Genomic DNA, 18,776 nt, shown 5'->3' on the forward strand with positions numbered 1-18,776 from the left:
TGGCCAATTTAGAGAATGGTTCGTTCAGAAAGTGTATGCATCATATATAGGCACAAGAAAGATGGGTCGCGCATTCTCATTTGATCTGGGCCCGTTTGGCTGAACCACTTAACTATTATCATAATTAATCTCTTTTTAAATGGATCATAATACAAGCCTAAGCATATAATCAGAATTCCGAGTACAGTAATATACATAACGTCTGGGAGTGTAAAAATTGAAGAGGGACGAGTGACTGTGGTGGGAAATGTGGTCGTACAGTACTCTTATCTGCGGTAAGTGATATATGTATGCAGTATGTACGTACTACGTAGTTAAATCTAAGATGAGGACAACCAACGGTCCATCAAACAACGGCCAAAATGTGAATTGCTATCTCTTATTTTAATTATTATAAGATCTCATTTTATAAACTATAAATAAGATTTTATAATTAGAACCGGAATAGTAATTATTAACTACAAGTATGTATTTTCCACTAACAAATTCATACCTACAAAATATGATTAATGTTTGAAAAGCCAATACATAAAACACATACATAGTGAATGTGTGCTCTTAGTGCCGTGTACTTCTTTCAGAGGAGGGGGGGGGAGTTGCGCAAATCAAAGGCACGTCATAATGCATAAATTTGAAAATCAGTCTTCTCTCTATCTCTATTTTCATTTTTTTTCCCAAATTATGAGGCATAATATTCCTCTAAATGTAGAAAATTCAGCAGCGCGTGAATTCACCAATACATCTCACTGTCCCTGGTTATAGTAATTTTTTAATTTTGGTATAAATTAACGCGTATATATAATGCGATTAAGGATGTGCCAAACCCAAAGTTCAACACCATTAACCCTATGTTTGATATATAAAAAAAAAGGAGAAAATGAGAAGAGAGAGACAATGTTAACAAACTCAATTAAAAAATTATAAAAGTGAGATTTTAAAATTTTAATAAAAATGTAAGATAAAAAGGTAATAAAAATTAATCAAAAACTTTTAATTCTATTTATTTAATTTTTTAAAATCTGGCTTATTAAAAATTTTCCTCCCCACCTTCTCCTCTAGTTTCACACCAAACGACCGACCCTAAAAGAAGCTAGTCATTGGGTGATGATGCATAGTCTGAAACATCATACACCTAATAGCTTATTGCTTGATTAATCAAAGATCTGGGTCTATAATGTGCCTATTTAGAACAATTTATAAGCAGATTTTTAATCATAATTTACAAAATATGAGATAACTATGTAATAGGAGTTTTGTCTTAACTTATATGATACGCGCTTATAAGAACTTTTTAACATGATTCCAACCATAGCGCAATATTTCGTCAATACAACCTAGGTAGACTTGAGGTATTTTTTAATATATATTAATACAAGTATGCGTGCATGAAGTTTTTTTGTACAATGAGAGAAAAGACGGTTCCCTTGGGAAAAGACTGGACTTCTTCTCACGCATTAGCTTCAACAAGTTAGTACTCCAGCACTAGCCAGGCAGCATTATAGAAGACGAAAATTGCTTCGTGTTCGATGTATTTCATATTTCAAATTCACTCATAAGTCAAATATCATAACTCGTGTGTGCGCGTGTGTGAATGAAAATTAAAGAAGACCAGAAATTTAAAAGGGAACGACGTGGTTTTTTTGTTAACGTGAATAACACTCCAGGCTAGTTGATAGATCCTGATTTAAAATATTATGATATCTTTTTGGAGATATTTATCAATTAAAGTGGGATAAATTGCATTGATTGTGGGCATTTTGAATCAAATACTAATTGTATGAAATTAGAGATTTAATAGGAGATTTTATCATATTTTTATCTCTTTTTAAATAATTGATTTTGGATTTGGTAATAGTATCTCAATTTATCTTTTACAGGCCTTAAAAATAAGGAAATAAAGGTAATGGAAAAACTGAAAGGAAGGAAATAAAAAACTACAAAAAGAAAAAATGGAGACACAGCTTGGATGGCATCAGATTATAATATTATCTTTATTTTTATGGATTCAAAAAAGAAGCCACGGAAATTTTCCACATGCCAATCCTTCATATTTGATTTGGATATATATTATATTCCCTCCTTCACGCAGTATCACGGCCGCCTACCTCCGTTCCTGCCCATATATACCACCTCACACCACCAAGCCGTAGACACTCATACCCCACCTTCACACCCTTCTCATAGCCATACACCACACCTCACTCACACAAGCCTTCAGCTCCTCTCCGCATATACCCCGCCACGCCATCAATTTCGTCTTTTTCCCCTTTCGGCCACATTCACACCCCACTCACACGCCGTTTTTCATATACCCCCCGACCCCACCTTCAATTCCCATATCTTCCCTTCGGCCAAAAACACACCTCACCAATAGCAGCGCGTCATCCATCTCTTCCACAACCATCATCGTCACCTTCGGCCTCCATTATCTCTTGTTTCTTTCTGCGGAAATTTTCTACACCCACTCTTTCACCGTAGCCTTCATAGATTCTTACCCCTTTAAATATGTTGTAGATGCTGCTAGAGTCATGAGAGGCTAATTTCTCTGTGCTTCTTGAAGATGGAGAGTAGATTGAGCTTGGAGCTTTAACTAGGGGAGTATTTAATTTTCCAATTAATTTTCTTCTGGACTTCATTAGATTTTTCCTGTGTTAGGAATGTTTTCATTTGATTTGGAGACCGAGATTATGCGTTATAATTTCCGGTAATTGGATTTTTGCAGTTTAATTTGAGCTGTAATACTTGGGATTTGAATTTATATATATATTTTTCTTTGCAATCATTAAAATTATCTTATCTGGACGTGTTGTTAGATTTTATAATTGCGATATATTGCAATTGAGTGTCTCCGTGAGCATTCTTTGAGAGGGAAACAAGTTTTATTAACTCAATTTAAATTGCACATCAAGTGGTTTTTAAAAGTAACTTAATAACTTGATTACTATCTAGCGTTTAGGGTAGTTAAGTGTTGAATTTACTTAACCCAAACCGTGTTTGAGGTTGTTTTTCTTAACTTGGTGTATTATTTTACTCCCATATCTTTTATTAAGCAAGGATAGCTATATTCCATTTTCAAGAAGCATTCTCATTACTGATTTTCTAAAATTCAAATTTGCATTTTTCATTCTTTTTTTATTAAAAAAAACAAAAAAAGTAGTTTAGATTTATTTCTTATTTTCATAATTAGTTTTATTAATTGAAAAATCATTTTTCAACCCCTTCCTTTTTTATTCTTTGTCACTTAGTTAGCTTAGGAATTAATAAAAGTCTCCTCAAGAGACACGACCTGAGTTGTGTTTTACTGCATAATTTGATTTATTTTTGATTTAACCCAAAACGACTAAAAAGGTTTAAATCACTAGTAAATGAAAAGGGATTTAATCAAGCGAATGCAAAAACTTATGCTAACCCGTAAAGAAATAATAATTTCAGACAGGAAAGTCGATGTCTAGCAACGAACCTCAAATTAAGTCCTCAATGAATTCAACTCCGGAAAGGTTGTCTTTTGTAAAGTTTGATGCCAAATCAAGGAACAAATCATCATTAGCATAGTTAACAGTCCTTGGACGGAACATGATAGTACTATATAGCCAAGGTATTATATATATAGAAATTAAAATGTTTCATAACTACATATACTTTATTTTATTTATTTAAATTAATTATATATAAAGCCTCACATCGGGCGTACAGAACGTGGAAGGCCAGCGGGCTTAGATCTCAAGGCTCAAATAAATTGGCTAATTAGTAAATTCAATTCGCATAAGAGCATGGCAGATGGCCACTAATTAATTAATGGTTTTGACTTAAATGCCACGTGAAAGGTTGTTGACATGCATTAACGATTAGATCCAAGGATTTTTTTTTTACAAAAAAAGTCGGGTGAGGGGTAAAATAGTCATGAAAGTTCCAGAAATGTATCTTCCCCTCGGAAATAAATGAAGACGAAACGTCTCATCATGTAGGGACAACCACCACTGTGTCGTATGTTCACCTATCATGGCTCCATTCAAATGACCAAATTATCCATCCCCCGTAATGCCGAATAACCCACAGAAGAAAGAGAATAGAGAGCCCACACACACATGTGTGTGTAATCCAGATTTAGTTTTCTCTTCCAGGGCATGAACGTTGTTTTTGTGAAATGAAAGTACAATGGCCAGTAGAAATTAAGGCAGAATCAACGTTACGTTGTTTTCACATCTCTAAAAGAAATCATTATCTTTTAATTTTTCGATTTGACACGGTTTACAATCTTGAGAGCATTTTTTAAGGCCCTATAAACTCCTATATATATATATATATAATAAAGTAAAAAATTAATGTCTTTTTATGCGCATAGAGAGAGAGAGAGAGAGAGAGAGATTATTACTCGTCTGATTATCAAACAAACAACTGAAAATACCTTCTTGATTTGTCATCAAATCACGTTTTTTTTTTAAAACAAAGTAAATCTGCTCTAGATTATTTGTTTTCTACAATGAACCATCTTATTACGTGTTTACTATTTTGGTTTGAAATTGCTCTTCTCTGAAAAGTGCTTATTCTTTTCAAAGCACCAGCTTCTTAATTACATCAATCATTAATTAATTGTGTCTAATCAGTAGGAGAAGGTAAGTGGGCCTATAAGTAACAAACAAAACTGCTTCAAGTGTAACAAATTTCGATCACTCGAACAAAAGCAAGACATAATGTAATGGGGCTAATTAATGAAGAAGAAGAAATTAACAGAAGAATACCAAAACATGGAGTCACAGTCAAGAGGGCAACCACCATCAGAACACGCACAAAGTGACAACTGCATCGCTTTCCAGCGACGCTACACTAGGCATCAATCCTTTCATGAGGCTTTTCCCCCCCCTTCTCCCCATTACATCACAGATCAATCAAAGCTGATCATTTTTTTTTTCACAAGCTTAAGAAAGATTGCAGGTAGAACGAACCACGCAAAATTTGCAACCTTGTTCATCATTAGACAGAGAGAGACTTGGGAACGAACTGGTGGGACCCTTGACAACCTCAGTGTTGCTTGGATTTAGATTGATTAATAATAACAATATATTTATGATTTCAATGGTGGTTGATGCGGGGTGATGGATGAGTGTGAGAAAGCAACACAATTGGTTTCACATTTGCCTTTGGCTTAGCTTTCAAGATAGACAAATGGTAGGCCTCTCAGAATTTTTGTTCACAAATCATGCATTTCCACTTTCTCTGATTTCATTACTTTCACTCGTTTTCTTAGTGCTGTTATTGTCGTCTCAACGTACCTCACTTTATACATATTGCATAATCTGGGGTTATAGTATCTCACAGTTTTAGCTTTTTTCTCGTTGGTGCGTTGTATAGAAAGTTTTGGTGTGCATAAAGTGAGAGAAAAGTTCAATGCACTGAGCTCACTTGAAGTTACAGTGAGAAGATTCAATCTACAACTGCTGTTTCTTGCAGGTCAACGTAAAACACAGCATGCTCAATACACAAATCAAACGATGGTCGAATCATATTGATCTTAATGTGCATTTTCACCATTAAACCCTGTCAAATTTGGGAGGCCTCTATGCTCTGTTGTGCAGCTCCTTTGCCGCATAGCAAAAAGAGGAGACTTTTTTGTGGGGGAAAAAGCCCCTGATTTCGTGTCATCAGCAAAGAAAACTAGAAAAAAAACAGAAGAAAAGCCAGGCTCCTGCTAAAGTTAGGATGTCAAAAAGAAAAGGATGATATGTCAGCTTCTCAATCAAAATGAACAGAACAAGAGATTTTTAAGCTACCCAAGCAAAGGATGTACCTCGAAATTCTGAAGGTTTTCAAGGTGGCTCGTATTAAGTTATTTTCATTACTTCAGTCAGACTGAATCTTAAGGAGGAGGTAAAGTGTCAGAAGAATGTACTTGGAACATTTGAGCATCTCCTCTGTATATACATATAAATGAAGGTGAAGCAATATATTCTCCCTTTGAGAAGACAGTACAGAAATAAAGTGAACAGATTAAGTACGAAAAGACTAGGAATCAACCAAAGATAGGAAGTTGCATCATGATCATATCACTTCATTGGTGAAAGAGGTTCCAGCAAAAATTACAATCTAAAGAAGGCGAGTAAAAGGGGACGGCAAAAGGCAAAGAAAGGAATGGATCTCTATCCATAAGCAGCTGCACATGCTCCTCAAAAGCGTGAAATATGCATCCTATTGAATAGTCTCTATTCTCAAGGATACAAGAGATTATTAAGAAAATTTAGTTCAGATTGATTAACTAAATCAATTATAGATACATCGATAAATCCATTATAAGTGAGTTATTAAAAAGTATGCCTAACATATTTCTTTTGTTTTTTTGTTTTTTTTGGTGAGACATAGTTTATATTTATTACTATCGCTTTGAAGTGCACACATAATATATACATGGAACAAACTTACGTAAGAAGCTTTCCAAGAATCTGAAATAATGTTGAGAGTCAGAAACCAAGATGTTATCAGAGAAGACCAAAACATGCTTATACAGCAAATCACCAAGGATACTATTCATAAATAAAATATAGGAGCGTTAGTAAAGTCAAATGGCATAACCAAATATTCATAATGGCCCCCATGAGTTTGAAATGCAATTTTATGTAGATCCTCCCCCCTCATCCTAATTTGATGATAACTTGAACGTAAATCCAATTTAGAAAAGACTCCATCCATCACCAATTCATCCCGTAAGTAGCTTGCAGCTTGGATGATTAATAGCTTTCTATTCCTTTGATCCTCAATTATGAAATTTCCCATCAACCATATTTCTATATTACCATCATATAATTTATTGAATGGCAATGATCTCTAATGAGCATTTAAAGCTACAAAAACATTCAAATATATGAGGATCGAGATGATACGGTAAATGGGATACTCTAAGAACTGAGAGCAAGAGAATTTTGATAACTTGACGACAAAGATGGGGTCAGCGCAGGAGAGAGGAGGCGAGAGCCTAAGATATGGAAGAGGAGGTGAGAACCAAAGGTAAGGTATAGCCCCTGCTCCAATCCATCATGGGAACAAAGATAAGATGTATATTCGTATATCGTTTTCTTTCTCCAAGTATTTTGTCTCTTGACAATTTGTCTTCGCTAATACCATAAATTGAAATTAATTAATGTGCATATGACATCGATAGTATACTTCTTGGCATCAAATAATTGATGAAGGTAATTATTTTACTTAGCACATATAATTTAAAAAAAAAATCTAAGAAGATCATTTAAAAAAAAAAACTCCTATCACAATAGAGAAACTCAAAGGATCAAGACAAAATTAATACTTTAAGATTTTAGGTTTGAAAAATTCATACATAAAAAAAATCACATATGACATAAAAATTCTAATGAATGGCATTATTCACATTCGTATGCTATAAATAATATGACTTGCTTATTTGGCATTATTTGCTGATAAAAAATATGAAAAAATTAATTGGAAAAGTGCTCAGCAAAGTGAAAGTTAACAAGGTCTGAAAAGAGAGGCATAGGGGAAAAATGATGACAAAGTCCATTGAATTGATATATTTACGAATTTGGTCAATAGAATGCACCCCGAGTTTCAGGGCATTATTTGATTAGGAAGTTGCGAAAATTGTGATGACTACATTAAATTTTTAGTCACTAAATACGTGTAGGATTCAAACTAGAGTTCTCCATGTAAATCTTAAGGAGGAGGTAAAGTGCCACAAGAATTACTTTGAACATTTGAGCATCTCCTCTGCATATACCCATAGATGAAGTAGAAGCAAGATATTCTTCCCTTGAGAAGACAATTCACAAATAAAGTGAACCGACCAAATACGAAAAGGCTAAGAATCAATCAAAGAGGAAATTGCATCATGATCATATCACTTCATTGGTGAAAGAGATGCCAGCAAAAATTACAACCTAAGAAGGCGAGGAAAAGAGGATGGCAAAAAGGCTAAGAAAGGAATCGATCTCAATCCATGACCACAATCCTTCCAAGACCAAGTGATTCCGACCTGTAAGTAGAGCTGGTAATACGGGCTGGGCCCGCGGGCCCAGCCCGCCAGCCCGCCAAAAATGGCGGGCTCGGGTTGGCAAAATGCCAACCCGCCAAGGTGCGGGCTACTCCAGCCCGCACCGCTTTCAGCCCGCTCCGCCACAGGCTAGCCCGCTTTTTTTTTTTTTTTTAAATTTTTAATTTTATATAATTTCTAATATATTATACAACATAATTGGAGGATTTTAACCTCCAAATTTCATATTTACATCTTCTCATCCATGTAATTGCATATGTAATACATACATAAAAGATCTACTTAATTAATTTGGATAAGAAAAATAGTCAAATTAATTATTTAGAAAAAAAATATGTGTTAGTTTTTCTAAAATATATTCTCAAATTATAAATTAATCCTCACATTATTTTATTATAACTCATTACTCAAGTTTAAAACTCCAAGTCCAATTTTAACATTACAAACTAAGCTCAAACTTATATAAATAATAATATTTTTTTAAAAAAAAAAAAACTTAGGCGGGCCGGCGGGCTCGGGCTGGCAAAATGCCAGCCCGCCAAAGTGCGGGCTACTTCAGCCCGCACCGCTTTCGGCCCGCACCGCTGCGGGCTGGCCCGTATCCGCACCGCCAGCCCGCATTCCCAGCTCTACCTGTAAGCAAAGCAACTAAGAAATACGAACGGTAATAGATAACAGATGGAAACCAATCAATGGAATAGCCACATTCTAACATCTAAATCGACAATACCCAAAATAAAAATAAGCTTGAAACCTACACCATCGACAGTGCCAATGCAATGACGCCCATCAACGCAGGGTGTTTGGATGCAACTGTCCACTCAGATAGCAGATTCCTTGGCCAAATTAACACCACCAATTTTTTGTGTGCTTATCAGGTAGATAATAAAATAACAAACATGTACTAATTAGTGATTGGTTTAGGTAAATCGAAAACAGCCTCTGGAGCGCAAATGAACCACTAACATGCATTACTGCACACCCCCTGAAGGTCATTCTGGGAGCTCAAATAATTCTCAGGAAAATTTGGGCAGAAAACATGACACTTAAGTTCTTACTCACCAAAACAAGGCCAAGAATTCAAACTTCTACTTAACAAGTTTGGGGCAATGGAGACATGAACAAAACAATTTCGTACGAGAAAGTCCCCATGAATGGTATCCATACCGGAGAAAAAACATTCAGCTCCTATCACAGCCCATTCACACATCCACGAAAAGATATATATTCAATTATTACAAGACATCAACAAGAACATGCGTACCAAAAACCTCAAGGATATTCAATATGCACCCATCATTAGCACCAGATCATGAAGGAGAACAAAAAAGATTCAAGAGAATATTACTGATACTAAATCAATGAAAGCCTATTTTAAGCATTGAACTATTTCACTAATTAAATAAACTGCAAGAAATCATGTCGTGGTCATGGACAACAAAATTTGGTGAATGATATTGCAATTCTAGACAACAACATCTCATAGTGAAGAAATTGATAACAGAACCTGTTTCTCTTCTTTCAAACTTCAAAATAGTACACATACATATTTTATTTTGTTGCCGCTGCCCCAGAGGGGTAAAGAAATGTTAAAAGACAGCAATGCCTAATTCTCTCAAGAATATCAAGAGTTGAGAGCATACCAGTGTTTTTGCTAGCTATACTTACAATTTTTGTTTGTAAATTTGATAATGATCTGGTCGCAATACCCAAAATAGCAAGATCAAATTTCATGGCTGTATTTCAGATTTCACTCATATCTTCTCCAAGCTCCAAAATAGCAACAAACCCCATGAGCCAGAGTCACAGACTAGTACTGAACTGCTTATAAAAAATATCAACGGGCCTCATGGCTGACTACTTGCAATAAAACACATGTGCACCATCCCATAAGGAAAACTCATCTTGAACAACATAGTTCAGCACAAAGGAGCTTATCAAAACCTACAAAAACTCCAAACACACTTGTCCGTACCATTAGGACCAAAACTATAATTGTTAGTTACTTCATTTTTATATTTTCTCAACCAACTCCAAAGCGGATGCCAAGTGCCATAATATGAATGCAAGAGAAGCTGATATAACCACAATGAAAGTTGATGGACGGGGCCAACCCTTAATAGGTGAACATTATTGAACTTTCACAACCTATATCTACCTGGCCTATATGCACCTTGGACTGATTCTTATTAACACTTTCATAAGGATCTCTGAAAAATATGATCTTTCTCCCCATTACTCATCATAAAGATTACACAGAATAGGGAACCACAAATAATATTATTTTGCATTGCTAGACTCAACTATAGCCATTTTGGATGGATAAACAATCAACAGCGCCCATTCAGTTGAGTCCTCAGGAACGATTGTCCAAAAAAGGACTTGCTAAAGTCCAAATCAGGTTCTATAAGATATAAAGCAGGGACATTGAAAAACTCCACGTCGGTTCTTTTACTTATAAAATTGCCCTAACAAATCCATTGTTGGCTTCATTTAAGACTAAATTGCCCTAATAAACTGCACTTTTCAATTGTTATAGTTTCATCAACTTACATCTTAGGAAAAAAATCCCGAAACGAACAGTTGTATGGGTCAATTCTTTTACTTATAAAATGCAATAGAGGTTGGTTTGCGTTCATTTTTAATATCAGAAACCTCAAATCATCTCCTGAAATGGTCAATAACTAACATATCCAAAAATGAAGTTGGCTTAACCACTTATGCTCCAGTTGAATTGAACGGAACTAAGAAAAAAGGTTAAAACTCTTATGATAGCGAACCATGCCAGGTTCATAAGTACAAGAATTAACGACCTGTTTAAACAGAAGATATATGAAGTGGAATACATTAAGGCACCTCTAAGACATTAAGGCAACTCCAAGTGTAAACGATTTATGTAAGAAAATTGACAACTACGCGCCAAATGCCAACATCTATTGCAATGGGCAAGTCCTATCCTCATAGGATTAAGTCAATGGCTTGCCGTAGTCGAGTAGACTCCAATAAGAGACAAACCAAGAACTGAAACCGCTGTTCGCTAATTTACTCGCAGAAAAGGTATAAATTAAGATATAGTACTTCCTCTTTTCATCTCCCATTGACACATATGTGCAAATTTCCGTGTATGACAATTATCAATCGACTCCAAAGAGAATAAGAAGCAAATAATAGGTCGAAGAATTAGGAAAATTACTCAGTATGCGGATTTAACCAACATATATACAAAATTCTGGAGAATTCTGCACAATGAAGGCTGCCCAGCCATTTTACCTAAGCATAATAGAAAACTATAATACCATCGACCACAAGAAACAAAAGTAAAATTAGATCTTTCGACTATGTGGTTTCAACGAAAATGTTCGCTAATAAACTTTTTAAGCACCAAATCAGTCAGGTCCAGACCTGGCATTCCCTGGCTCCCCCTGACAACTTTCCTGACGTACTGTTCGATGAAATGCCAATAGGAACACGGCGACAGGACACTTTCAGCAGCCGAGCCCTCAACCTCCACGCACCGGAGCGAAACACAGTGGAAGCAAGAACCTCCACATTAAAGGGAATAGACCCACCTGCCTTATTGGCATTCATATCATCAACAACCTCCTTCTTCACAGGAGTATTGACAGCTGAGAACGTTGCGTTCAAGGGAGTTTCAGTCTTAGTATCCTGCTTGAACGGAAGAAGCTGTTCCCTGAGAAACAACGTGTCGTAAACGATTCTGGCCTCAATAACTTGGTAGGTGATGGTCATCTTCTTGTTGTTGTTTCGCACCAGGAAGCCGGCTTTCCATGTTCCGTTCACGGACTGGGAGGTGGCAGAGAAGTTGGTGAGAGAAAAAGAGTCGAGGCGGAAGTCAGGCAAGGTAGGGCGGAGGACGAGCCACACGATGAAGACGATAGCACCGAAGATCACAAAGAGGCAGACGAGAGTGGCGATGAAGGAACGGACGAAGGAGCGAGTGAAGTAATTGCGAGAAGGATTGGGGTTGTAGTATTGGTTTTGAGGGTATGGGTGTGGAGCGGAGTAGGGGTAGGCGGTGGCAGAAGGCGGTGCCTGGCCGCCGTTGGTTTGGTAATAAGACGGCGCAGGATAGCCGGTGGCGGGTCTAGAAGGGTCTTGCATAGCACCCCTACGGAAGCAGAATCGAGGGATTGAAGCCTCGGAGGTGTTGACAGCAACTAAATACAGAGGACAGAGAGATCAACCCAGCCAAGAAATCTGGTATTCTAGATTTCATTCATTACGCCAACTTTTTCCGCCATAGAAGATCACGCGGAGGATTATTATTCCCCCTCTTTTTTCCCGGTAATTTTTACACGTAATTTGGAGCATCCATCTTAATAAGATTCTCGGTATTTTCTCTCTCAAATAATAATGATTATTTATAAAATTAACAAATGTTTTTTAATAACCAAAAATTGCTTCATAAAGCCGTTTCTCTTTTTGTTTCTCTGTTATCCTTTTTTTTTTTTAGTGCAGTTCAAGCAAAATTCTGATCCAATTGGACTCCTGACGACTGCAATTTCATCGATATGGCTTTATTTTATTATATAAATAGTAACCTAGCTACTATTGTAGGGAACGCCAAAAATTCTGCTTAGGGTGTCATCAATTTGGAATCGGAAATATAAAAGAATGAGCACAGCAAGTTGGCAAAGAATTAAGAATAAAAATTTCTATTTGTTCAATCACGTTCCATCGCATGTTTGATTTGATTAACCTGCTGTTTGTGTATTTCGTATTCTTAGGAACCATCCTTTAATCAAGACGGTCAATTTGCACATTTTTTTCCATGAATATTAATTCACCTTTACAGCTGTAAAACCAACAGAAGCGATTTATACAAGTAGGCCCCAATAAAATGAAAAAAGAATCACTCAATTTCCTTCAAACGGAAACACTTGGCAAGAAAATCCTCATGTTTATTTATGATTTCCTTCTTTGTCAGTGTTAAAGTTATTTCTTAAAACTCTTTTGTCATTTTTTTTTGATAGAGGGGAAAGAGGAAAAAAAAATGAAACCACAACAACAACTAAGTAATGCCCCTGTTCAAGGGGCAACTGTTTTGTAAATTTTAGTTCTTTTTCTGTTGGTTTGCTTATTTTAAATGTAACCTTTAAACTCGTTTCATTTTAGGGTCAGTTTAGATTAATAGTAAAAAATGTAACTTATTTTCAATCTGATTTTTAAAAAAATAAGATTGGGTAAAAGTTAAATTAAGTAAGGTGAATTATGTTTGAATTAGAATTTAAAAAAGTTAGTTTGTAAAAGTTAGATTGATACAAAATTGTTTAGACTATGATTGAATGAAAATAAGTTTGTTTGTAAAATTATCAAAATGAGTATGAGTTTTAATAAATAATGAAACATGATAAAAAATAAATTTACATAATATAATAAATTTAAATTAATTTAATATTCATTAATTTAATATGAAGAAGTTAAATTTAATGAGTGAGTTAAATTTAAAAAACTTTAGAAAAATCATAAAAAAATTATTATAAATATAAAGGGAAACATAATAAAAAAAATAATGAGGAGGAGGAATGAAGAAATGGGAGAATTATGCGAGAATAATGAGGAGGAGTGAGAAATTAACTGCCAATCTGACATATTAATTAAGTGCCTACTTGCATCAGCATCTAAAAGCAGCCATTTTTATATTAAACCCGATTGAAAAATCATGGGTTATCAAAAGGCAGAGGTAAACCTACGCCGTCAAGGATGACGTTTTGTGAGAAATAGAATCATAGAGTTGTGGAGGGGGAATATTCTGGAAACATCAGAGATGGACGGCCCACTGACAACAGAGAAGTGAGCACGGTAACACGATTTTGATTTTGAGTCACTAAAATGCGTGCAATTTTATTATTATTTTATTTTGTTTTATTATTATTAGCATGATCCTTGTGTAAAAGATTGAAAAATCCAAGATTTATTTTATTTATATTATATATCAATAATCATTATGTCCTTTTGTTACCTTGGCGTAGAAGACATTTAACAGTTTACGTTCACCAAATTATTTTTTGTACCATTTTATTCAAATGTAAAGCTGTCAAATTTAGGGAAGCGATGCAAAGCAACCCAGCCCACTTATCCAACGATGGACTTCTGTCATACGTCATAGTGGGCTACCCAGGGTTTAGCATGGGGCCTTCATCTTTTGAAGTCTTGGGCCCATGTAAGGCCCACTAAGAACTCACCTGATGGGTAATTGCACTGCTAAAATAATTAGCTGGCAAATGCAAAACTACAAAAACAATTCTTGATCCCCTCATTTCTATTTTAAATATAAGACTTATTTTATAATATGATTTAAACATAAGACCCATTTTAACTTACATTTAGGACCGGATGAGAATCTTTTATTAATAGATGGATTTTGCTTTGCCGTATTATAAATAAATTGAAAAATGTGATCTTTACTCATTCGGTGACAAAAATTTAAAATGAATGAATTAGAGATATCCTTTTAGTTAAGCATTACTGAGATTATATAAATTTTCTATTCACTTTTAAAATTCCCGGTGCTTTCTTCTGTGTTGATTCTGGCCGTTGCGTGTGCGGATGCGTCGTCTTGAAAGAGAGAGACAAGGAACGCAGGGAGACACAAACCGCGTTCGTGTGAAGACCAAAAGGCAAGATCATAAAGCATACAAATAGAAATGAAATTAATTCATGAGATGATTAGTTTGTGTTAATTTTAACTTATGGGTGTGATCAAAAATTGAAGATAGCACACCCGCACATTTATTGATTGACGTATCTGTGAGTGTTGCTGGTGATGAAATTCACACCCTTTTCCCTGTCAAATATGTTCGGACTTGAACGTGGATTTCTTATTGTTTTGTGATTTTAAGAAGCGGTTTGCATGAGCTTAATTAGAAAAACTCGTTTTATATGTTATAAGATAAATTTTCTTTCACATATTTCTACAATTAATTTAAACGGTAACTAAATTTGCTATCTACCTCCTTTGTCTGTTCACTCTCATCATGCAAACTTCTGGGCGGATGCGTGGAAAGTGGAAACGGATTTCCCCATTTAGCGACGCACACTTTTATTCACTCATATACACCCAGAAGTCAATAACAGTACAGTATTCCTTTTCTTTTTCTGGTGATCAGACAGAAACATGAGCAGAAGCCCCTGGTGACTAATCTAGTTAACTCCCAAAGATCGAGGTGACAGGACTCACCGTACTCCACTCGACGGTTATGTCAGCCTATGCCGTTAACTTCTCTTCTTCTAATCAGTGGCCTCCAAAATCAACAGCTAAACAGAATCTGCCCTAAGATTCTTCACATTCATATGTAAATCCTGAAGTATTCGTAACTACTGCATCTTTTTACATGTGCGCGTACGTGTGAAAGCGAATCAAATCTGTCATCTAGACATGACAATCATCCTTCCCACCGGTACCCACAAACTTGCCCGCGTCTTTGCCGTCTCTGAAGAAGTCGACACTCACGCCGCCACAGTTCAGATTCAGAAGCTTCGACTTAGGTGGCCAGTTCCCAGCTTCAAATCTCACACTCAATTCCATTCTCACGTCGAACTTCACCTTCATCCTCCTCCAATCCTCCAACACCTGTGCAAATACCTTATTCTTCCTCAGTTTGGGTGAGTCCGCCTTCATGACGACGCGAACCTTCACGTTCATCCCCCTCGACCTCTCCAGCGAGATAGGCTCCGGCTTCTGCTCCGTGCCCCGAGCGAGCTCCGCCTTATGATAGCGTATGGAAACACTGAATTCGTCGAGGAATATGTCTATCTTCTTGTTGGGGTTGCTCACGTTGAATTCGATGTCATACGTGCCTGTGAGCTCTGTATCAGAAACTGAGAAGTGGGATACAGAAAGAGAAGTCACTCGAATGCTTGGTTCGTGGGGATTCATGACGAACCAAGCCATGCCGATCACGCACGTCAGGAGAACAAACAGCAAAACAAGATACAAGGTGATGTTTGGGACGCAAGTACTGCACCTGCTTCTCCTACTTCTGCTGCCACGATCACCCACCATGTCTTGTTTTGGGATGGAATTAGACAGGGCAGATACGTAATGAGGCGTCGAATTTTGGATCTTGGTGGTCCGGTAAGAGACAATCTTGTTAAGGAAGATGAATGTAATACAATTATACAAAACAGGAGGAACATTGACACGTATTGGAAATAGAGGCTGGAGTAATATATGTAGTATAAAGTCAGAAAATATTTCATTAAACAAAAAAGAAAAAGAAAAAGAAAAATATTAGGGGGTAATAGCCACTAAGCTTCCAAGAAGCTTCCAAGAAGGAGGCGATTATTCCTGCCTTGCGATTCTATCTTTGCTAATGCTGTTGAAGAATGAAGTGAATATTAAAAAGACATGGAGGGCGCCCTCATTACGCCAAGCTTTTAAGACCGTCTAATAAGGTGTCTACATATATATATATATATATATATATATGTATGTGTGTATTTATATGTACAAAGTGCAATCTTACAGAGAGAGTGAATTTGGCCTATACATAAATCTTGATCAGACTAATGCATATTTGGCCTCGCTTACGTACTGAAAACTCTCCTGAATATTGTTTCAAACTCAATTTCAGTTATTTCCAATTTCTAATAACTTCGATTTTCCAGCCATTGATTTCTGAAATTTTTGCTTTTTATCTTTTGTTTCTACTTAGTTATTTACAAGAGAAATCTTAAATAGCTTTTCTTTTTCTTAAATTTACCGTTAAGTTATTCAATGCAAATATCATGTAAATATTAAAAAAAAAAAAAAAACTCTACACTTCGCTGTAAAAGCTACTTGCCATAAATGAACAAACTGATAAACAACCGCTAACAAAATGCAAGTAATTTTCTTCTTCCTGATCAGACATACGTGATTAGGCAGTTTTCAGGATGGAAGAACAGTGTACAGAATCATTGCATATTTATTATATTTATATTATACTACTCTATCAATAATCATTATGTCCTTTTGTTATCTTTGCATAAAAGACATTTAACATTTTACGTTCACCAAATTATTTTTTGTACCATTTTATTCAAATGTAAAACTGTCACTTTGTCTTGACAAAAAAAATTTATCATACTAAAAGATTGAAAAATCCAATATTTATTATATTCATAAGATATATATCAATAGTCATTATATTTCCTTTTAATACTTTGGCACAAAAGACACTTAACAGTTCACGTTCACCAAATTATTTTTGTGCCGTTTCATTTGGGGAAAACCATATTGTAGATACCTGTATTTTTTTTAATTTTCAATTTGGCATCTATTTGTTTTTTTGTTCTTAGCTAAATCTCTAATTTTGCTTAACTAACATCATTAATCCTTACATAGAGACTAAAAATGCCAATAGAACAAAGTTATAAGAACTAATGTTGCTAAAAAAAATTAAATGTTTAATTAAGAGGAAAAAACACATAGGTACCAAATTAAAAATTAAGAGAAAGTAGAGATACCTATGATATGTTTTTCCCCCTTTTTAATTATAATTTATGAAATATGAGGTAAATATGTAAAAAAAAAATATATTGTTCCGACTTGTGCAATGGTATTTGTTGATTGTCGATCCAAATAAGCTATAAGAAGTGGTTTGTATAAGCTTAAAAACCTCGTTTTTATATATTTTATAAGTATATATAAAGTAAAATGAATGATACGGAAGCTTATACGCCCATTACATGACAAGGCTCGTTAGCCCCCCAAGATCGACGTGACATGACTCGCCACCGTCGACGTCATGATTATCATTAACCTCGGTTATGTCAGCCTACGCCGTTAACTTCTTGTAATGAGTGGCCACTTAAATCAAAAGCTGATCAGAATCCGCCCCGCGATTCTTCATATTCACACCCTGCATATCCTGAACTATTCACCAAGTCATAAGTGCATCTTTCTACATGTGAGCGTGCGCGTCAAGGGAAATCAGAGCTGTCATCTAAACATGACATTCATCCTTCCCACCAGTACCCACAAGCTTGCCGGCGGCGTCTTTGGGGTCTCTGAAGAAGACGACACCCACGTCACCACAGTTCAGATTGAAAAGCTTCGACTTTGGTGGCCAATTCCCAGCTTCAAATCTCACACTCACTTCCATTCCGACGTGGAAGTTCACCATCTTCCTACCCCTCCATTCCTCCTTCACTTCTGCAAATACCTTCTTCTTCCTCAGTTTGAGCAAGTCCACCTTCATCACTATGGGAACCTTCACGTTAATCTCCCTCCTCCTCTCCAGCGAGATAGGCTCCGGCTTCTGCACCGTGGCCCGAGCGAGCTCCACTTTATGATAGCGTATCGAAACGCTAAATTCGTCGAGGAGCATGTCTATCTTCTTGTTGGGGTTGCTTATGTTGAATCCGATGTCGTACGTGCCTCTGAGCTGTGAATCAGAAACTGAAAAGTGGGATACAGAAAGTGAACCCACCCGAATGCTTGGTTCGTGGGGATTCATGACGAGCCAAGCCATGCCGACCACGCACACCAGGAGAAGAAACAACAAAACAACGCAGAAGGTGAGTTTTGGTACCCAATTGGACCCGCTTGTCCTATTCCTGCTGGTACCAGGATCACCCACCATGTCTTGTTTTGGGATGGAACTAGACAGGACAGAGAATATCTTGCTAAGGAAGGTAACAGTATTTCAAAACACGAGGAATATTGACACGCATTTGGAGACACATGCTATAATAAATAAAGGAGACTCGAAATATATTTCATTTTAAAAAAAAAAAGAAGAAGAAGAAAATCCGT

The 18,776-nt window shown here is 36.1% G+C and overlaps 3 protein-coding genes across 3 annotated transcripts; all 3 read right to left on the reverse strand.

Moving 5' to 3' along the window:
* Positions 1-11,098: 11,098 nt before the first annotated feature.
* Positions 11,099-12,273, reverse strand: LOC114762881 (uncharacterized). Its single transcript, XM_028952479.1, has one exon. It carries the CDS (start codon positions 12,134-12,136, stop codon positions 11,405-11,407), a length of 732 nt encoding a protein of 243 aa, XP_028808312.1. The 5' UTR covers positions 12,137-12,273; the 3' UTR covers positions 11,099-11,404.
* A 3,134-nt stretch (positions 12,274-15,407) lies between these two features.
* On the reverse strand, positions 15,408-16,040 carry LOC114762900 (NDR1/HIN1-like protein 2). Its single transcript, XM_028952505.1, has one exon. The coding sequence runs from the start codon at positions 16,038-16,040 to the stop codon at positions 15,408-15,410; it is 633 nt and encodes a 210-aa protein (XP_028808338.1).
* Positions 16,041-17,964: 1,924 nt separating this feature from the next.
* Positions 17,965-18,603, reverse strand: LOC114762901 (uncharacterized). Its single transcript, XM_028952506.1, has one exon. The coding sequence runs from the start codon at positions 18,601-18,603 to the stop codon at positions 17,965-17,967; it is 639 nt and encodes a 212-aa protein (XP_028808339.1).
* Between the last annotated feature and the right edge of the window lie 173 nt (positions 18,604-18,776).

Source organism: Neltuma alba, unplaced genomic scaffold, assembly GCF_004799145.2.
Source record: "Neltuma alba isolate B1F8T4 unplaced genomic scaffold, ASM479914v2 tig00011245_pilon, whole genome shotgun sequence".
NCBI classification, from domain to species: Eukaryota; Viridiplantae; Streptophyta; class Magnoliopsida; order Fabales; family Fabaceae; genus Neltuma; species Neltuma alba.